Source organism: Passer domesticus, chromosome Z (assembly GCF_036417665.1).
Source record: "Passer domesticus isolate bPasDom1 chromosome Z, bPasDom1.hap1, whole genome shotgun sequence".
NCBI classification, from domain to species: domain Eukaryota; kingdom Metazoa; phylum Chordata; class Aves; order Passeriformes; family Passeridae; genus Passer; species Passer domesticus.
In genome coordinates this window covers 81986196-82008509 of record NC_087512.1, presented here as the reverse complement: position 1 = coordinate 82008509, position 22314 = coordinate 81986196, and the positions used below count along the sequence as shown (strand labels likewise).

Sequence of the window (22314 nt, the reverse complement as noted above, 5' to 3'; positions counted from 1 at the left end):
CAGTTCTGCACATCACTGTTGTCCTAGAATGGATTTAATAAAATAATCTTAATTGTATGCCCTGTTCTTTGAGTTATGTCCTTAGCATGATGAATGAATTCATACTGTGTGCATTTAGCATAGGTTAAGAGATTTCTGACAAATTTATATTTATTTACCTTGTATTTAAATAATAATTTACATAAATGAAAATGTCATTAGCTCTTACATAGCAGCTACATTATCAATTTCACTCTGCTTTAAATGTAAAGATATATTATCACATCTAAAAATGTCAGGTTTGTTTTGCTGCAGGAGAGACCAGCAGATCTCTGTTACCACACCAGCAACCAGTTTAGGCTGCTCAGATGTTAATTCAGTGCAGTGCTTTCGTGTCTGCAGCCTTCTGCTTTGTCAAAATAATTTTTAGTTCAGGATTCAAACATCTTCTTCGCATTTTCTAATTTTCTGTATTGTTCACTATTTGGCAGCAGAACAATGCAGAGGAGTATCTCATTATTTCACTTCAAGTAGTTCTTTTAAATGACTGCAATAACAATTCTGCAGTTAGATTTTGTTATGTTTAAATACACTGAAAAGTGATTTTAGTATTGTATTAATGATGCTATTCTGAGATGGAGGATATAGCAGAAGTAAGAGTATTGCTTTTAGTCAACTGAATTATGTTACATTATTCCACAGAAGATTGCTTGGAAAATTGGATAAAGCTCAGATTGCTGACATGGTTTATACAGATGAGAAGGAACAGGCTAATATTGCACCTAAATGCAGCATGAAGTAGTAGCCAGTTTAGCTGGCTGCTGGGTCTCTTTGAATAATGTTAGATCCAGGTTTTCTGGTGGTGGAATTCTTTTCCAGACCATGCAGAGACTGGCAGCCCCAAACTGTGCAGTGCAGAGCAAATTCCTTCTGAGATGGCTTAGCACCTCATCAGGGCAATACATATATTTATACACTGGCACTCAATAAAATATTTGTTAATTTAAATATTTGTATATTAAATATCTAAATATTTGATGTTTGAAAGCATCCTTTGAAATCCATAATCTGTTTTTATGGTATCTCATCCCAGTCCTTCCTTCCTGATGGGTATATGGTGTTTTAGACAGTTCTTAGCTGTACTTTCTGAATTTTGAAATAGGAATCCCACTAGGTTTTCTTTACAGGTGGAAAAAAAATGGGTCACTTGATACTGAATGCCATTTTCCTGATCCTTTCTTATTGGTGGGATTAAAGCAGAAAAACTGTATGGATGCTTAGTTTTAGATTACTGGAGCTCCACTAACACAGCCATATGTGAGGATGATTAAAGTGCAGATTAAGCTTTGGAGGGAGGAGTTTTTGAAGTATCTGCATCTATTTTACATATTACTGCCAGTTTCCAGTTGGCCACATAGTCATAGTGCTGTTTAAATTAACTAACAAGAGTTCTGCTTGCTTACAGTGCTTTTTAATAATGACAAATGAAGGGGTTTGTATTCTGTAAGGTACATAAGTGTATAATTTCACAGTTCAGTACTCCCTCATGTGGAGGAGAAGTGTTGCAGGGTTTCCTGTAGTCAGTAATTCTCCATGAAAATGGGGTTGTGGGTGGTGGCACCGACCCCTCAGGACGTCACTGCAGCAGTTTGGTGGCATTGTGTGCTGGGGGTGTTCTGTGGCTCTGCCACTGATGTCAGCCCAGCTCAGGTTCCTGCCTGTGACCCTGCTGCCGGTGGGAGCTGCTTCCAAGGCGCCTGGAATGGGGGAGATTTAAAAAATGTGTGTGTTGGCATTGCTGGAGCAGCGGGTCAGGTGTTGTTGTGACCTGCAGGGCTGCTCTGTGGCAGGTGAGGAGCTGGAGTTTTGTCTGGCTTGAATCAGTATGACACTGAAACAATCCTGGCACGTGAAAGCTGTTAATTTGTGTTTAGCTGAGAGCACACCCAGGCGTGATTTCCCCTTTCACATGAAGTGCAATAAAATTTCAAGGACTCTTAGATTCAGCTGTCTTCAGGGCCAGAGGCCTCTGACTGCTGGACTGTTGTAATGTCTGCAGCCTCTGGAGGTGCCTAACTTCTTTGATTTCCTCATGGACACTATTTATGAGCAGCCACACTGGCTACTGGCCTGAAACCTCTGCAGTAAAAGCCACGGGCGAGGCAGGCAACCTTCCAAAAATCTTAACTTTGGATTGCATCCTTACTTGCCATCCCTCTGTGCTGGCTGAGCTCTGAGCATCTTGCTGGTCCCTGTGAACGTGGGCTGGGCTGCTTGTGCACACACTTGTCTGGGATGGGGAGTGTGTGCATCAAAGGACTGATTTCTCCTTGGGCTGCCTGGGTGGATGGGCTTTGGGTACACCCACTGACCCTCAGTCTCAGTACTTCCCTAGAAGGCATCAGGAAGGCAATGTGGTCACACAGGAAGCAGAAATTGGGTTATTTCTGCAATCTTCAGCCAGCCCATGGGTATGTTGGAAGTATACAGAGAAGACTCTTTAAAAACTTGAGTGGAACTTGGTGGTAGTTGTCCATTTCTGCAGCCCTTTGCTTTTAAAGAAATGATTGTAAGGAACCTGCCAAGAGCTATGGAATCACCTCCTCTCGTTAAACAAGTGTTTCCTCATTTCAGGAGAATGTTTCCTTGACTTCAGTCCTGAAATAGGGAGATAATTGTTACAGGTTTTAGCAAAAAAAAAAAAAAAAAAAAAAAAAAAAAAAGGCAGAAAAACCATTGCAGTGCTGATCCAGGTAATTACTAGTTGCTGGTCAGGGTCAGACAGGGGGGCAGAATGGTGAGGGGTGTCTACAGCCTGCTGGGGTGAAGATAAAAATTGGAGAATTGGATAAAGCACGTGGGGTGCAGTGTGAGCTCCAAACCCTCTGCTCATCCTGCAGGCACTTGTCTGTACAGGTGGGGTGGAATGCTCAGGGTTCAGTGTTACTACCACCAGGAGCACATGCAGAATTGGGCACTGAATTCTGCCCTGTTCTGTGAGCACAGACAGGGCAGAATGAGCTCATGGCCAGGATCTGGCTTCTTGGATTAAAATCCCAAGATTCTCTGCATTCCTCAGCTCTTCTGCTACTCGTGAGGATGTGGCATTAGTCAAAGACTAAAACAAATCAACCCGAAACAAACCACAGGTAGAAGTGCACTGCCTCCCCCTTCCCCTCAGAGAAACACAAGTTTTAATTATTGATTTTCTTCTTTTGCAGTGACATAAATGCCCGGCTTGATGCTGTGTCTGAAATTCTGCTGTCAGAATCCAGCGTGTTTGGTCAGATTCAAAATCTTCTTTGTAAGCTGCCAGATTTGGAGAGAGGCCTCTGCAGTGTCTTCCACAAGAAGGTACACCCATCATTACACTAATTCATTGTTTTCTGAACAGCATCGTTCTGTCTGGGTGTACTTCCTTTGGGTTTGCATGTTTGTTTAAAAATGTTTTCTGCTTAGCAGGACTGAGGCTGACATGTTAAGGGGACTTGGGTTTATAGAAATCAGATGTGGTGAAATCTGGGTTTGTGATCAGTGATGTGCTGATAGAAGAAGTGTCTGGGTAGGGTTCTGAAGCACATGCTTTGGACTGCTAGTGGTAACAGGCAAACATGTGCAGCACTCATGATTGAGTGTCTGGATTCAGGGAGGAGGGATGGTGCAACAGACCCTTCTGCCCCGAATTCTTGTTTGCCTTTAAACCAAGGCTTTGCATTCCCTGTGCTTGTCTAAACTCACACGTGCAAGTGGAACCACTTGGCTGCTGCTAGCTGTTTGCAAAGGGATGTTGGTTTGCTTATAAACTCCCCATCTTGGACCTCAGGTCCACATTTTAATAAGAATCACTTATGAGAGATGAGACACTGACAGTTCTTAGTTGAGGCAGATTAATATGCCAATGGCACCTGTGGAGTACTCAATGTTCTTTTATTTCACTGCTCTACTTAGAGGTTTTGACAGGTTTTTTTTTTCAATAAAGGAATAGGTGGGTAGAATGAGAGCAAAGTTGAAATTTTTTGGATGGTACAGCATAATGTTTTCCTGTGTCTGAAAATCTGAGACTCAGTTTTTATACAATTTTTCAAGCCTTGCAGTGCTTGGCTCTTGGAAGGGCTGGTGTGTTTCAGGGAATGGTTACAGAGGTCCAGCCATAAGGAAGGTTGTGAAAAGAGGGAGTGTGCACCACTTTGCCCATCCTCTGATGTATACCACATTCACATAATGAAATTGTTGGGTTTCTTTGTCCAAACAACTGCCCAGGAATTAGATAATTCATTTTTTAATGGTTTAACTAATTTCAGGTTTCATACCCAGTCCTTTTTCTAGGAATATATCTGCATTTCACAATGTCCTGGAACTGCTCTGCTGCTGCCCTGTGGGGTTTTGCTTTGGTTTGTTTGGTTTTGCTTTATTTTCTGTATGTACTATTTCTTCAGATGTCCCTCCCTGCTGTAGAGCTGCTTGCCTTTCTCAGCTTTAGCTCACTTTTAGGTGGAGCCATGCAGAGACCCTGGATTTTCATGTGGTTTTTGGGATGAGGTGACAATGCAGATTGTCTGAACAACAGCCACTGCAGCACGAGGATGTGTTTAGTGAGTCAGATACTGGAAAGAAGCTGCAGGAGGGGAGAAATGCTGCAGCAGACTCCCTAGAAAGGGTAAATGAGGGGGGAAAGCTCTAAGCACACACTTCTGATGTGATGGATTTTCTTCCCCTGGTGAAGCCTGGGTTGTGCTGAGCACTCTGGGGAGCACCTGAAGCACTGAGTAATCCCTGAAGACCTGTAGGACTTTGAGGAGATGGCAGTGTCCCTGAGAGACAGGGTGTGTTTCCAGTAAAGAATCAAAAGCAAACTCTGGGAAGCTGATTCTGAAGCTCAGCTGGTGAGTATGGAGCCTGAAGAGAGGTCCCAGCAAGGCAGATATGTATTCAAGAGCATGGAGTAACTGGGTTGCTTGGATTTTTTTGTGTTTCCCCCCCCAGTGAATGCTGCCATTTCAGTTCCCACTACAGAACCCTTTCCAGCTCTGTTAATTCCAGATGTCCATCTCCCACATGCTCAAAATTAGGTTCAGTGCCATTTCATTCCATTTAGGGATCCAAGACTCAGAGTGGAGCTTTGATGGCTTCACTGAAGGAATGTGCTTGTTAGTTCAGTGTCAGCTGCAGGAAAAATAGGTGAATGTGACAGGCATTTCATCCTCCAGGCCCTTTATACTTCAGTGGAGTCATTACTGGAGGAGGTGTGCTCTACAAGGAGTCTCTGAAGTGAGCAGAGATGGCTGGGGTGTCTCAGTCATTTCAGACATTCTTTGGAATGTTTTTTACATTCAGGTCAGCCACTGCAGGAATTGCATTGTGCAAAGGCCTGTGCACCAGTAACCTCTGGAGAAGACAGAAGGAAATGAAGGCAGAACAATGGTCTGCAAGGCAAAGCATCCTGATGGGAGCTCTTGTGGTCAAGAACATCACTGTCTGTTTTCCTGGTTTGAGTTATTCCCTTTTTTTTTTTTTTGTTTGTTTCGTTTTGTTTTGGTTTTGTTTTTGAAAGCCTGCTAATAAGTCTTATCTGATAGCATAATTCAAGCTGGGAATTGCTAACCTGGCCCTTCACAAGTTCCCATTGCCTCAAACCACCAAGACCTGTGTGTGATTTACCCCAGGTACAACCACTCTGGAACTAGAGCAGTGTTTTCAGTGGGAATTAGGTGTTACCTTGGGGGTCACAGTTCAGCTGTGATTCTGCCCCAGCCTGGAAAAGGACTGAGGGAGGCAAGAGCAGTACTGCAGTTGCCATGGAGAGAGGAGCTGCTCTCAGTTTGTGCAGGTGCAGCACTGACACCTCGCCATGCAGAGATGCTCTCCAGTGCAGAGGGGCCTCACTCCTCTCTGGGAGAGGAAGGGTGGCTGCACATGGAATGGGGGAACACTTCTGGGCAGCACTCAGAAGCTGGCTGCAAAGGAGTCTGAGAGACAGGAATTTTATTGAGTTTTGTCTCAGCAGTGCCTGGAGCTGGTCAGAATCACCTCGGTGGCAGAGGTGGTGCTCGGAGGAGAATCACCAAATCCCCCAGCACAATTTGCACCACGGGCATTTCCTTCTGGCATCAGTGGGAAATGGCAGGACCCTCCTTTTTTTGCCTCAGTTACAGTGGAGACTGCTCAGTATGGCAAAAGAGGGTCAGTGACCGATGTTTGAGCAGGTTTTACAACCAGTGCAGAGTAAACATGCCATTTGCACTTTTACAAATGTGTCCTACAGGGCCAGCCTGATGTTTCTTGCTGTTTTCATGCCTGTGTTTTCAGTGTGCTTCAGAGGATAAATATTTACACAGGCTCAACCCATAAGTGTTTATCTTATTTGTACCCTTTGCTCAATAAATATTACTTTTTGACTAAAGCACAGTCACCGACTGAATTATCATAACAATTGGCCATTAGATGTAACAAAACAGATTAAAGGGGAGCTGTTTACCTGAGGAGGGAGAGCAATAATCAAACCTTAACATCACTTATAGTGAAGCATCCCTTCAGTGTGTCCTGCCCCAGGCTCTCTCTCATTCTCAGTTCCTTGGGAGCAGGTGGGGAAACCTGTTCAGGTTCTGCAGGAGTCCTGCCCCTGCCTGGCTGCTCACCGAGCAGAGTGGAGCAGGCAGGTGCTGCCTGTGTGCCCACAGCCTCCCCGGGGAGCTTGCCTTGTCACTGTTTTGGGATTTGTTTCATTTACTGGAGTGTCTCAGCTCTGGCTGTCCCAGCATCCCCGCACAGGTTTGCTGTGCAGCTTAATTTACTTCCAAAATGAGCTGAGTTTAAAACTCAAGGAGCATGGTCTAAATGTGTTTCCCCTCTGTGAAAAGCACCAGTCACTTGGTTTTAAAATTTTAAAAGTTTAATAGTAATAAAATGGTTATAAAAATAGTAATATAATTAGAGTAATAAAAATTTGAGCAATTTGGATTCAGGACAATGCAAGACAATAACAACAAAGAATTAGAGACAGTCCGGGTACCTCTCTCTGGGCAAAATAAGCCCAAAAAAGGACACACATTAACAGGGGATTAACCCTTAAAAGCAATAGCCTGTTTCATAGTCATACATCTCACACATGATGCATAAATTCCATTCAAACGTAGGATTCTGTCTGGTCACTGTCAACTTCTTCCTCTGCATAATGACAGCATCTTCAGGGCTGAGCAAGGTGGGAAGAAGTTAGCTTCTTCTGATAAGGGACCAATAAATTGTCTTTTCAGTGAGTATTTCACTGTTTCTGGGACACCTCCTCAGAGGACGAGGGTGCAGCTCAGCTGGGTGCCAAGTGTTAAAATTTCAGTGGTGCTGAAAATACACCCTTCCCTGGCAGGTACATTTGGTATTTCACTGAAGAAGGGCTGAGTTTCAGAAGATTCAGAGAAAAATGTTATGGTTTTGGTTTTTGGTTTGCTTTTTCTTGTGTGAAATGAATACCTGTTACATGTGCCCAAGAAATTAGTTACTATTTGTATACTGTTAGTAAATACATTTTAGATACACTTTCCCAATATGATAATCCTTTGACTTCAGTTTACATATACCTTGAATTTTTACCTTTTTTTTTCCTGCTATGGTAATATCATGCACATCTTGTTTATACTACACTTTTAATCTTGGAAAGAGTCTGCATTACAGATATTTTTAGGTTTGCAATGCTAAATGGTGATTTGAGCAAACTGCTCCCTGTTAAGCTGATTAATATAAAGTCATAACAAGGGGACCTAATAATCTTAAATACCTCATTTCTCCCAAACCAAAGTCTGCTCCCTATGCTAAAGAGACAAAAAGTAGGAATTACAATTTGAAATGAGTGATAAATGTATATTGCATTTAGACACCCATATTTTTTTTTAAATTTGAAACACTTTCAGCTTGGAGTTAAAAGTGGTTAGTGGCTGCTGGCTGTGGGTCTGTGTTGGAAACAATTTCAGTAATGCAAACAGGGCTGGATTGCTGTCAGTGTTGCTGAGAGGGTGTCAGATCTCTGTGATCTTTCCTGCATCCATTTTCAGAGCAGTTTGATAAACTGCTGGTTGAAACTATTGTTTGGCATCACTGTCAGCTCTGAGGTTATTTCTCCAGTGCAGAGAAGTTATGGCTATCATTGCTGTCCTCTCAAAAGTAGGCTTCAAAAATAGCATTGGATCAGCTTGTGGGAATCTTCTGTGAATGCAAGACTGCTAATCCTGCTTTATGTAAACAATTTTCACTGTATTTTAAGAGCTTCTAATTTATAACACAGTATGTATCTGTGTGAGGTTACCTAGGATTTGAATGGAATCAGTCCCACTGTAATGGAGCCCAGATTTTCAGAGTTATTTGGATGAGTCTGTTCCAAGTTATCTGTTTGCTCAGTGGATTATTTCTGCAGGGGAGGCATTAAATTTTACATGCAAAGTCCTGCAGTGTTACTGGCATGGAGCAGGGGGGAACAGGAACAGGGAATAAGCACAGAAGAGCTATGCTCACCCCATTCTTGGGGACACTCTTCAACAAGGCTGTTTGCAGTAAAACAGGGTGAATTTCCCTTTCTCCAAAGGTCTGTATTCACAGAACCAAACGGGTTTTAACTCATTAGATGACTCTTACAGTGTCCTGTGGGCCATCAGAGTCGCTGTGAGGAACTTAAGAATGTTTATTAACCATCTTCTGGCAGACCTCATAACTGCAGGGGCTGTTTTGGGTGCCCTGAAATGCAGCTGTGTCCTCTTAGAGCAGCCTGAGCTTCAGCAGCCTCGCCTTGCAAACACCTCAGCCAGGTGTTCCCACCTGCACCCACCATCACCTCCCTTCCCACACCCCTGCAGGTGGTGCACTGGTCAGGGCCCTTCATTTCCTTCTCTAGATAAAGCACAGTTGAAGCTCTCACTCTGATGAAGTCCCCAGAGGAGCTGGTGCATTTCTGGGCGTGCACATTGGCTCATTCTCCCGTGCTGTGGATCACCCTGCTGCCCCCAGGGCCCTCCTGCAGAAGCCTGGCAGGATTTTATCCCTCATCCTCAGGGGTGTGGATGGTGGTGGTGATGCAGTCAGTCAGAAAGTGGTTTATTTGGCTAGGAGTCCAAGCTGGGATTTATCATTTGTTTGCATTTTCTGGCCTTTCCTCTGTGCTTTGACTTCAAACACTGTTGACATATTTACTCCTTTATTGTTTTGTTTGATTTTGGTGTAAGATAGAAGCAGTAAGCTCCAGATTATCAGAAAGATGATGATAAATTGCAGCCAGTGCAGAGGAAACCCAAAGTTTTCATGAGGCAGAATAATAGATTGTTTCAGAGGCAAGACTAAAAGACCCTTTTTTTTTTTTTTGTTAAATTCATGATTAAAGGAGAGCAGAAGGCTTAGAGTTATTTGAAGGGTGTTAACAGTAAAGAAACAGTGCAGTTAGTGTAATACAAAGGAATAGAACTGGAGATATTTGGATTAATTCAATGGAAAGGAAAATTGTGCTGTCTGGTAACACTTGTACATGATGATCATTGTTGCATTATGGGTTAGTGGTAAACACACAGTATCTTGGAATGTATAGGACTGAGAGCAGGCAAAAAGAAAATAACACAGAAAACTCCTAATAGGTTCTGTCCCACAGAACTCTGTGGTTCTGTAAAATAGATGAGCTTAGGTTTTCCAGGAACATTCAGGGTGCAGTGTCTGTGGCCCTCCTGAATTCCTAACTGTGGTTAAATTGCATTTTGGCTAATACTTGATTCTGCATTTGGGTACAGACATTCCTTGGGAATAGCTGCAGTGTAATAGGTGAGAGAATTGCCTTAATTGTTTCATTGGAGTGTGGGAAGGAAAAAAGAAAAATTTACTTTTGGGGAGGAATGAAAAGACAAAGGATGACAAAATAAAAATGTAGATGTGTTCTATGAAATAGTGATTCTCTGCCTCTTCTGTGAGCAGTGTTGTGCTGGTCACCATACAGTCCTGTCCAGTAATTAGAATCTAGATTGCTGTGGTAGAAGAGAAAAGAGTAGTTGGAACAGAAGGATGTAGCAGACAAAGAATATTATATATCCTACTGCCTTCCTTGCATCCTCAGGTGAGGAAAATAAACTGGTTTTCTTTCAGCATTGTTTGTTGACTGAGAATTTCAGAAGCTGCAGGAGCACAGGTGGCTCAGGAGGGGAGAGGAGGGTCTCCTGTGGAGCTGGTGCTCTAGGTGAGGAGCTGCTGTAAGGAGGCAGCGTGCTCCTGCCCTGGCAGTGCCACAAAGCAGGCTCTGGCAGGGCTGAGTGTGCTTGGCCCAGGGTGGCATGTTCCCTTCTGGAGAGCAGGGAGGCAGAGGATGCCCTGGGTGGGTGCCTGGGCGAGGTGGGAGAACCTTCCCTTGTGCTGGGGAGAGGATGAGGAGTGGGCTGCTGTGTCCCCTGTCCCCCCAGGCAGGGCTGGCAGAGCCCAGGCTGTCAATAGCTGCAAGCAGGGTGCTGGGTTTCCCTTTCTCTGTGCTTTTTCTTCTCCTCCCTGTGTTTCTGTTCCCAGTCTCTCCCTGTCTGTGCCTGCCCTTGCCTTTCAAGCCCTGCCCTGCCATGCTCAGGGCCATGTGGACAAGGTGTGGTGCTCCTGACATCACCCAACCTCCTTTTTTTGCTGCTTGCACCTTATTGCCCCTTTTCCTGCACATCTTTTGTGTTCACATTGCCCCCAGCAACAGGAGCACTGGAGATCAGCTCTTGACAGAATCCTGAGGACAAGTGTTGGGACAACTGGTGTGGTTAATTAACCCCCTAATTTAGTGGGGCAAGAAGGTGCAGCTCTGTTACTGACCATACATTTCATTTGCATGGTGTCACATTTTGAAAAAGCAGAGGAACCTCTTAGTGAAAATGTAATGGATTGTAGTGATTCAAATATTCCTTCTTTTCTCAGTGCTCTACCCAGGAGTTCTTCTTGATAGTCAGCACCCTGTCTCGTCTGGACGTGGAAATTCAAGCTTTTGTCCCAGTCATACAATCCCATGTGAGATCTCCTCTGCTAAAAAATGCACTGCTGGAAATCCCAGACCTTCTCTCTCCAGTGAAACTGTATTTAAAGATCCTTAATGAGGAAGCAGCCAAGTAAGTAGAGAAAACACATGATTCTTCTGTGCCTCATAGCCCTTCTGATTAAATGTGGTCAGTTATGCAAATTATGCCTCTTGGTTTAATGCACCTCAGTTTTATATTTTTATTTCATATTTATGAGGTACAATTCCTTCTAGTTAAAGCAGAGGTTGTTGTTACCTATGGCTAACATTTCTTTTTAAAAGTTAAACTAGGTGAGACAGTATTTTGCCTACTGGGTGTCTGCCTCAGGCTGAATGACTTTTGAAAGTTTCTCACCTGTTTGGATGATGAATTTACAGGAAAATATGTTTTGCATTATGCTAATTGGTTTAACAGCTTTCTAATTAATTTTTTTTTAAGAGAAGCTATTCCTTTTGAAGAGGGACTTGACCTTCACCAGAGGGGCAGCTCTGCTGTCAGCAGTATGCTTTCCACTATTTTTGGGAGAATTCATCAAAGCTGTCTGCCCTTTTTTGTCTTAATTCTGTCCACTGTTGGTACCTGAAGAAAAAAAGACAGAGGAAGAAGATACTAGGTTGGAATTAATACAAATTATATTGGAGAATATCTCTAAATAATTTGCTGTGTGCTGTTTGTTCTGAAGCACTGCTCTCCTCTCCACTGTTATCCCTGGATTCTTTGCTGAAGTTGTGGCAGAAAGTTTAGTGTGTTGTTGTTATATGGAGGCAGCATTGTCTTAACTTTTACATTCAGAACAGACTAAAAAAACCAAAAATCCACTTTATTTATAAAACATTTTTTATCTTTTCCAAACTCAGATTGAAAATAAATCTAAGAATCGAAGCCTAGAACTTTATTTTATTTGCTTCTGATTTAGAGGTGGACCTGAGGTGTATAAATATAGAAGTTGAGAGAGGCAGAAGGATTTCCTCTGCCCATTGGCAAGGTGGGATTATGAGATTTCTGCTGATGCCTGGTGGCCAATTATAGTTGTGACAGTTTGTGCCAAAACAGACTGTATCTAAATTATACCAATCTAAATTATACCAGATTTAGTGTAGGTAGTTTCAAAACATGGGGTGTTTTCTTCTGTCACTGTACTAACAATGGCTAGAATAGTATACAAGATATAAATGATCTGTAGAATGGGTATACTGTATTTACATTTATTCAGAATGATTAATCCAACTTACTTTCTGGCCTTTATATATCTCAAATGTATGTGGTGGTATTATTTTTTACTCAGAAACATTTCTTTCATCAAAATCTTGGCTTCTGCCCACATCCTTCCATGCACACACACACTTGTGCACAGACTGCATCACATGTTATTTTTGTTATGAGGTGTGGATAAAATCCCGTAATTGTTCTGAAAAGCATCCCTTTCTCCAGGTTTTGGGTTTTTTTAGCAGGGTGATAGAGATTTTGGGATTTGTGTTTTTGAACCTGTCAACGTTACAATTTTTTGTAGGCATCACATAGCAGTGACAGTCTTCAAAATCAGCTGCTGGCTACTAGGGATCTTTTTATTTTTTGCCTTGCATTCCCATGGAAACTAGTCCAATTAGCACGAAATCGTTTCTAAAAATTAGTATTGTACTTTAAAATGGCATCCTCACTGTCACTTATGTAATCCCAACGAGGAAGGAGTGCACAGCCAAAGCTCAGCTCTGTGCTACCTGCCTTGCCACTGGCTCCAGCTGCAGCTCCATTTGCAGGCCAAGGGGCAGTGGAGTAAGTAGAATATTAGATTTTTTTATTACTTCCATGTTGTAATACTTTCAGCTGGCTAATTACTTGCTCTCCACATTTTAGTTTTCAAGGTAATTATATAATTAACTTGCAGAGTTCTGTATTGGCTCTAAAATGCAAAGTTATATTGCAATTAACTTAGGGCTGATCACAGTACTTTTTTATTGTTTGCCTGGTAGTTACTAGGGTAAGTTAAATTTTTTGTTATTTTTGTTGACAGCTGTATTTTTAATTGCTAGTTCAGCTTCCCAGTTTTAACCATGGCATTGCTTGTTTCAGGTTTCAATCCTGACCTGAGCTACTGCTGCCAAAACAGTTCTGTCATTTTTTCTGGCACTGAAATTAGAAAAGGGCATTGTTTTGCATGTGCTTACAAGTATTCTGGGTAATCTTTTCTGGACAAAAGAAGGAAGCTGCTGTGGGAAAGTACTGATGGCATTCTGCTTCGACGAGGGCCTTGAGGGGGGGATTTTTCCATGCAATCCTTACAAAAAAGTGCCCAAATTTGGCCAGATTCTAAATGTGTTGAAAATCTGTGTTCATGGCATGCAGAAATCTCCCGAGTTTCACCTTTAACTGCAGTGCAGGTGTTGCCAGCAGTTGGGGTGCTCTGTATACAAAGTGCCTTTCTGCTCCTGTCGTGAGCACAGCAGCTTTCAGCACAGGGGCTGTGCTAGGACCCAGCACCTCAAAATCTGTACTCAGAGGGGAATCAGGCTCACGTTCCAGCAAATAAAAATAACAACATAAGGATGCAGCTGGTAGAACTGAGGTCTGTCTCTCTCCTTTTACCTTTATTTCTTGCATTTCTTACGGATAGGACTGGAGATAAAACCCAGTTGTTCAAGGACCTGACGGACTTCCCTGCCATCCGAAAGAAAAAGGAGGAGATCCAGGATGTGCTTTCTAAAATCCACTTGCATCTGCCGGATATTCGTAAACAGATTAAGAACCCTTCTGCAGAGTATGTTGCAGTTTCGGGTCAAGAGGTACTGTGGGGTTTATTATGTATGACTGTACCCATCCTTGCCTAGAAAATAGCTTAAAAGCGGGACCTAGCTGGAACTCTATTCACTGAGTGTGGTGCTTCATGAGGGCATTTGACTATAATCTTTTGTACAACTTTGAAGAGCAGCTTTCTTGCCGTGTGACTCCTTTATTTGTTAAGTCAATCACTTAAGTGACTTAAATAATAGAAGCACATTAGTGCAGTTGAATTTGGTTCAGTAATGCTTTGCTTTTCTGTCTGCGTAAAAACACATACTTCCAAGGTTAATTGTATGGCTATTAAGTACTGGAATACTCTCAGAGAACCAGGAAGCACAGCATTTGGTTAATTTGAAGAATGGTGAAAGGATTTCTGAGTACTGAGTCAGACTGTAATTTGAAAGATGGGAGAGAAGAGGGAACAGTATTAAAGAGTGATAAGTGTTGTTTTAGTTCCAATTCTCGGAAATGGTGTTCTGGACTGGAACTTTTGCTCGTGGATGCTGCACAAGTGTGGGCAGGATGTGATCCAGCGAGCTGAGAGGCTCTGTGGTGAAAAACAGAGACAGCAGACCCTGCCACGTTTGTGGGGAAACTGAAAGGAGCAGTCAGGTGACACTGCTCAGCGTTGTCCTCTGGAACTGAGAGTAGGAAGCTGGGAAAAACTCTGAAACAGAAAACTGGGGAAAGAAAGGAGTTAGGAAACAGAGTGAGAGTTGTGAGCAGAAGGGAGGAGTGGGCGAGGACGGGGAGGAAAGGGGCTGGAATTGGCCTGTGGGGCACTTTGGAAGCTGAGAAAGATCCAAAAGACACAGGAGGGAGCAAACAGACACTGCTGAAGATGAGGGAAGGGATGAATTAGAGACAGCAGCCTTTGATAAAGACCTGAAGAGGGATGTTCCTGTTGAGGGTGAAGCTGAGAACTGGAAACACACGGCCCAGGAGTCGTGTGGGCTGTCAGCACAGAGGCTGAAATCCAAAGGAACAGTGGAAAAGTGTGTTTGAGTATTGTCTGAGGCAGGGGAGAACAGGATCTGAAAGGTTTCTCTCAGGGAGGCTGGGTTAATAGCTGCCATCTGTGTGAAGTAAAGGAAAAGAGAGGAACTGATCAAAGAGAGGAGAGCATCTGAGGAGGTCCTGAAAAGTGGTTCCAGAGGCAGCAGTCCCTGCACACATTTCAGAGAGGAGGCCTTTGCAGCAGGGCAGAAACCTCTGCAGACAGAGATATGTCTGGTGCCTTGATGAAAGGAGCTGCAGAGGCTGGGAATAGCTCTTATTTCATGACATCTGGTGTGAGTGTTCAGCAGACACCAAAAGAGGCAGCAGAGAGGGGTCAGAGAATATGGTCAGTGAGGAAAAGGAAGATGCCAGAGGAATGGAAGTAATGGAAACAAAGTTGTATTGGAGGAACAGAACACAGGACTAGAACAGGAATGTATTTGATTTGAGCTCTTTGTTCATCAGATCTGTATGTTTTGTTCTTCCTGTGTTCTTGTAGCACCCTGATGGATGTGAAATTCAAATGCTCCTTCACAACAGAGAAATATTTGGAAGTGCTTTGGGTGAAGGAAGAATTAGTGCGCCCTGTCCTTGCTCTACTCCTGTGTTAGGATTGTTATCCTTGTTTGTTCTTGGGGATGACTGCTGGCTCCTCTGGAAGTTTCTGCCCAAATCCCATTAGCTACAATGGAGAAGTTTTGCCAGACGTGGGTCTTGTGGCTTTCCGTAAATGTGGTCAGGCTCTGTGTTAACCTAATCTCTGCAGGAAATCTGTTTTCCAGCTGAATTCTGTGACGTGAGACTGCCTCCACTCTCTGACACCCAGGACCTCAGGCTATTGTTACAGAGATAACTGACATGAATCAAGTGAAACAAGCACGTCACGCAGATCTCAGTGCGCCCTGACACTGCTGCTGCCTCTCCCCGTGTGACCCCGAGCTCACTCAAACCTGCAGCAAAGTTCTGCAGGTGCAGGAGGGTGATGTGTGTCACAACCCCAGCTTCTCCTGGGGAAAAAAGAGCATTCCCTTCCGGGCTGCTCCTTCTCTTCAGGCTGAGCATGGTTTTCCTCTGGTGCTTGCAGTTTCTGGGTAAACGATGATTCTGATTCTCTGTTCTTCCTGGCTCCCCATGGTGTGTAACATTTCATTTCTGTTATTTCAGTTTTTGATAGAAGTGAAGAATTCCCATAAATCATCTGTGCCATCTGACTGGGTTATGGTTAGTAGGTATGTAAAATGTCTTTGACGTTTGGTTCTGTTTTAATTTAGAGGAAAAAACAAGGTATTTTGGTATTACAGTCCATTATATACACATTCTCATTTTCCCATGTTAAGGTTTGTTGGGGGCTTTTTAAGCTGAAAACGCAACCAAACTGTAAAGCTAAACAAAAAAAACCTGCTTAAACAAAAAAAAACCAAAAAACAAGCTGAGAAGAATTGATTTGTTACAACATTTGTTTTTACACAGTGCATCCTCAAAGCACAGAATTACTCACTCAATTCTTCAAGGTGCATGTAGTGGTGTCAGATCCATGGCCTTGATTCTGTTTTGCCTGTAGATTGCACATGCAAATCCTTCATACAGTTTTGATTGCTATTGTTTTATTCAGAAAGATTAAAGTAGCTGTGCCAACATCTGCTTATACATCTTGGTAAATTCAGTGCACTTAAAATATCATTTTATTTACTCATACAGACCAGTTCTTCTTGCTTTCATACTTGGTCTAATGTACGCTTGATTCTGGATCATTTTCCAGCAGGTGAAACAAAGATGTACTGATTTATATAGTTGGCTTTTTTTCTTTTCAGTCGTTTGATTTATGATTTGAATGGTTTGAATACCTGAAAGTTACAGTGTCCATGTAAATGCTGAATTCTCTACAAGCCCCACAGTGTAATGTGTGAGCATCTCTCCCTAGGTTGAACTCTGCTGTGATGCTCTATTCAGTTATGCAAGAATTAACACTCAATTCTCTTTTAATTAAACTTCTTTTAATACTGAGAAGTGCACAGATCAGACAGAATTAACATGGTGAACAAATTACAGCTAATCTGGATTCTGTAAAAGAATGCCTGGATGTGCCAAATTGAGTCCTTAATGAAAACACATTAATAAACAGCAAGTATCTCAAGTGCAAACCAGCAACACAATCTGTATTAGCCATGCTTATTTCAGGCTTATCGTGGAGTTTTCCTCTTGACAGTGAACCTGTTTGTGCCTGCTAGGCTGTGCATCAGCCAGCTGCTGAGCAGTTTGGTGGGGTGTGTGCTCTGGGGTGGTGGTGGCACGCTGTGCAGAGCGTTCCAGAGCCTCCTGAGTGGGCAGCGCCAGCACTTCACTCCCAGTGGGGGTCACTGCCACCAGCAGGAGAGCTTTGCTTCAACACTTCCATTGTGGAGATGAGGAAAATGAGCCCAATTTTGTGTGTGGATGGTGCGGCTGATTGCTTGGTGACCTTGGTCCCAGCCAGCCCTCTCTGTTCTCTCTCTCCCCGTGCAGCACCAAAGCCGTCAGCCGCTTCCACTCGCCGCTGGTCACAGAGAGCTACAGAGCCCTGCAGCAGCTCCGTGAGCAGCTCGCCCTCCTCTGCAGTGCCGAGTGGCTGTGCTTCTTGGAGTGAGTGCTTCCCCCCTGTGCCCTGCCCCGTGAGACAGCAGGAACAGCAGCACAGCAGGAAAACGCCTGTTTCGTAAACAGAGGCGTTAATAATTGTCCACAGCAGCTTGGCTGGTGGTCAGTTAAAATGCTGTTCTTCCTTGTAAACCATTTGAGGGCAAGATCTCTGAGCCCCAGTCCTGAGACCAGCAGTGATGTCTCTACCTTTTAAACTTCTGGTGAAAACACTCTATTAAGTACACAAGGTGTTTCCCAAACTCTGAAAAATAACGTCACAGCATTAACGATCTGAAAGTACAGCTGACTCTGAGTGAAACTAAACCTAGTGGATTTCATTGGTTTTATTATATTTAATTATATTTTATTATATTTTTATATTACTTACTAATATTATGCAGTAGTTTTATTGTTTTTTATATCTTGTATTCCACCCTGACCATGAGGTTTTGTTAGAAAGTAGTGGGAGTTTTGTTGTCCCTCACTTCTGGCACATGTGTTTGTCTCAGATCAGAGTTTTCAGTGGGGTTATTTGCCTGTTTAGCCAAAGTATCCTCAAAATGGGAGTTTAAAAAATACTTCCTGAACTTCTGAACGCCTTTAATTTTTCAGCTGCCTGATTATGTGTTATTTTGTACTTGCATGAATTGCAGAACTGCTGAAATTGCTCCTCTTGTCACGCAGTGATAGTTTGCAAGACCTTAACAAGTCCCTGCTCAAGTTGTCTCACTGGATTTGCTTCCCATTAGGAACCCAGAAATTCTGAAAATTGAGTAGAAACTGGAAGGACATTCCAATTGACACTTCTCCAGTTGTGTTTCCTTTGCAGTACTATAAAAGAGTTGTCTCCATGTTCACTTGTCTGTTCTCAGAATTGCTGCAGGAGAGCAGCAGACAAAAAGGAAAGACCTGTGTGTAGAAAAGTGCTCTTCTTTCCCAACCCTCCATTCATTTATGTCTTGGTTTATTAAATTTTGCTCCCCTGCTGGTTTTATATTCTATATTGTAGCTTTGAGACTGGGAGAGAGGAAAAAAGAAATTCCAGAGGAGTAAGAGAATGAACTCCACTGAAAACTCTGTTCTCCTGATAATGTCCTTATTGTACTGGGAAGCAGCACCATAAATTGAAAATGAATTATTGAATTTTCTGTTGTAGATACCATAATTCATTGAAATTTTACACAACTCCTGTGTTCAGACACTCTTACTTTGGTTCTTCTTTGACTGTAACTTACAGTAACTTACAGATTCAGTTGAGGCTGAATCAAGAGCTGGATTCAGCTGCTGGTATTCTGTATAAATTCTGATAAATTGTGGCATTTTTGTACACCTCATTCAGGCAGCAGGGATCAACTGCTGACCCCTTATGAGCTATCTAATGAATTTAATTTTGCCTGATTTTCTGTGCTTTAAAAATAATTCACTGTTAGAATGGGAGGTGAAGTCCACCTTGATTGAGGTCCTCATGTTCTCCCTGACACACTGCTGGGAGATTTGGATTCAGGGTGATTTAAAGAGCACAGGAGCCCTGAGAGGAGCTTGCACGGGGTGCATTTTGACAGTCCTTTTGTATTTGTGCAGAATTATTTCTTTTCCCTGTTTTTGTGTAACTTTTCTCTGTTTTGATGCAGCCATTTCAGTGAACATTATCACCCCGTGTCTAAAGCCATTTGTCACCTAGCAACTGTGGACTGCCTGTTCTCATTGGCCCAGGTGGCCAAACAAGGAGACTACTGCAGGTAATCAATTTTTAATTTTTAATTTTTACATAGGATTTTATACGGAATTATAAGAGCGTACTTAAAATAAATTATGTTTTAATATGTGTGCCGTGATAAAAATCCCTGTTAAAATTGTTTACAGTAGTTTCAACTTAATCTGATTTTGCAGAGCAACACTTCTGGCCTTAATGCAAACTGTAAACATTGCAGTTCCAATTTGACATCCTAATGTTTGTTGTTTGACCTGAGTCTAGTAGATTATATCTTACTTACACATAGATAAATGCTGGACCTTTTTATGTCTTTCTTTTAAAAATTACTGGTTTTAATTCTCAGAAGTTCTGATTTTATGGTATCTTTCTAATACCTTGGAGTTTAGGGTATCTGAGGTGTGTTTGAAAGGTGTGTCTCAGGTAATTAATAGTAAATATTAGCTCCAGCCTGCAGAGCAGTGGTGATGCCTGAGCTGGGCTCACGTGTAATAGCTGATGAGCTGAGCTGCTGCTTCTGCCCCAGACCCACACATGGGTAGGGGGATGAAGAGAAATCCACTTGGAAATACTTCTGCTTTGATACATCATTTAAGATAATGCTGATCACTTCTGGGCTCTTGGGATCTTGTGTGTCTCTCTATCACAGTCTCTTTGAAAATAATTGCTCGCTTATTTCGGTGTCCTCAGATGAGAAAACAAACTGAAATCTGATTAATTCACTGTGCAGAATGTAAATAATTCACTGAATTTCGGAGTGGCTCAGAGCCTATATACTAGCAGGAAGGAGACTTCTCAGTGAAGCCCCAGCTGCAGGGAAGGTGTCAATAATTAATCCTGGAGGGCTGCTGGGGGAGAGACTGGACTTTGGTGTTATTTTGGAGGAATGTTTTTGGTTTGTGGGGTTTGTTTCCTGCAGCCCTGCCTGAGGCAGGCGATTGAGCAGGGTCAGGGCAGAGGTGCTGGGGAGAGGTGAGCCCCTGGTGCAGCGTGCTGGGAGGATGTTCTTTGGCACACACAGCTCAGCAGGGCTCTCAGGCAGCCAGGTGGAGCTGTGGGTGATGCTGTGGGCACTCCAGGGTCACCATCTGCTGTCCGAGTGTCCACTCTGCAGACTCTCAGTGAGTTTCATTTTAAGGAATGCTGTTCAAGAGGTGGCATGAGGCCTAACACCATCCATACACTGGTTTAATCTCAGCTGTACAACTATTGGAATTACCTTTATGCTGAACTCCCCCATTATCAGTTTATGCCTCTTTCCCCAGTGCTTTGAGTTTGTAAGATGTCATTTATTTTATTTCATTTCCATTTTCCTTTTAAATCTCATTATCATTCTTCAGCCCAAGACAAATCTCACTCCCCACATCTTCCCTTTGAAGTTGACCCAAAGTGATAGTTCATTTCCAGTCTTAAAATTCTGTGGCTTTATTTTCCTCAGAGAAAGTATTATTTAGAAAGTATTTTCCTTAGAAATACTTGATGGCAGCAATTAATTTTTATAATTTGTATTTTTTTTCCCACAAAACCTTACATCACAGGTGACAGTCCTGCAGGCTTCAGTTACAGTAGTTTTACATATTCAGTTATGAAGAACACTGAGATTGATACCTTTCCTCTTCTGCAGACCAACTGTGCAAGAAAATCGTGAAATAATCATAAAAAATGGGAGGCACCCTGTGATTGATGTTCTGCTGGGAGAGCAGGATCAGTATGTTCCAAACACCACCAGCCTTTCAGTGAGTACCCAGAAACTGGCTGAGCCTCAGAACCATTCAGGGCAGGAGGCTGGGGTGAGCCTCTTGGGCAGTGAGTGGAAATGGGTGATTTAAACCATGCAGCCTGCTGGGCTGCATTTCAGAGAGGTGTTGCTAGATGTCACCACATCTGTTCTGTCCCTCTGCTGATTCCTTGCTGCCAGATGCTCTCCTTACAGCCTTGTTCAGTCTCAAGGCACGGAGAAAAGGTAATCTCAAAATTAGGAAAATGTGTGTTTCAATCAAATGGTTATTTTGAAAAACAACCAAATTATTAATTACAGGGTTTTTAACAGTGTCATTGCAGGAGTCTGCATTTTGACAAACTCTAATTTTTGGAATCTTTTCATATGAAAAATACATCTTGCAGGTTCAATTTTTCAGATTAATTATAAGATTGCTTGTATTTTTTTAATGTGTTTCTCTACTTTGCAGTTTACTTTCTTTGTGGAAATATTAGTGTCATACAGCCTTTTTCCCTGATAAACTAAAATATGTCTTTTAAATTACATGCCTATTTGAAGCTTTTCGTTAAATATTTATCTCTCCATATACTTTTATAAATATTAAATAGCTGTCCTTAATGAATATAAAAGATATCCTCACAACTCCTCTCTGCCTCTTTATGCAGCAAATGTAGGAAAGGTGTGAAACAGCTGCCAGAGCGAGACATTGCTGTAAAAACAGCATTCAAATTTGTGTGTATTTCTTGGGGAACATTTTAAAGTGCTGCTCCGTCCTGAACAATGCTACAGATATTTTGTAATACATCCGAGAATGTTTTCAAAATTATTTGTCAACTCCAAACAAGCGACAGATGGCACTTCCAAAAAAATTCAGCGTGTCATTCAGGAATCATCATGCACTTTTCCCTCTTTAGTCCCATTCTTATGCTGGCTTTCTAAATACTGAATATTACAAAACCCAAGTGATCATGGCAGAATCACTTTTGCTTCTGCAGTTCTTTGAGTTCTCTTTTTGTTGAGAGAGGTGGGTGGGAACCAGTTTATTAAAGCATCTCTAGTTTTCCACTGATGTGTTTGAATCAGCAGGAAAATACATCTCCTGTCATGCTTTCAGCTGAAATGTTGTCAAATATCTAACTCGAGGAAATTTTTTTTTTAAAATCCCCTGAAAATAAACAGCTTATTTTTCCATCCCCCCTGTTCTCCTCAAACATTTGTGGGTTGTTTTAGAACTTGTAGCTTCAGCTGTGGATTCCAGTGAGATGTTGGCTTATGGCTGCATCAGGTGTGAGGACAGAGGGGTTCTCTGGTCTGGTATTGCAGCAGATTCTGAGAACCAGAGCCCTGGCAGAGCAGCCCTCAGTCCCACAGCGTGGCTGGAGGGAGCCTGGACAGACCCCAGACACATGCAGAAAACTCATGGGTCCTAACAGATGAACCTGTGAACTCATTGTGGGTTTGAGCATCTGTAAATTCTGCTGTGTTGAGCCCTGACAAAGTTTTAGGAGCAG

At 42.6% G+C, this 22314-nt stretch overlaps 1 protein-coding gene across 2 annotated transcripts in view; it reads left to right on the top strand.

The window, feature by feature from the left end:
* The window catches only part of MSH3 (mutS homolog 3), a 109970-nt gene that overhangs the window by 67861 nt on the left and 19795 nt on the right, over nt 1-22314 (top strand). For both annotated transcript variants that reach the window (XM_064405165.1, XM_064405164.1), the window contains exons 13-19: nt 3201-3333; nt 10882-11069; nt 13591-13759; nt 15921-15985; nt 17259-17375; nt 19004-19111; nt 20708-20819. In XM_064405165.1, coding sequence (XP_064261235.1) covers nt 3201-3333; nt 10882-11069; nt 13591-13759; nt 15921-15985; nt 17259-17375; nt 19004-19111; nt 20708-20819 — 892 coding nt within the window. The remainder of the gene's footprint in view (nt 1-3200; nt 3334-10881; nt 11070-13590; nt 13760-15920; nt 15986-17258; nt 17376-19003; nt 19112-20707; nt 20820-22314) is intronic.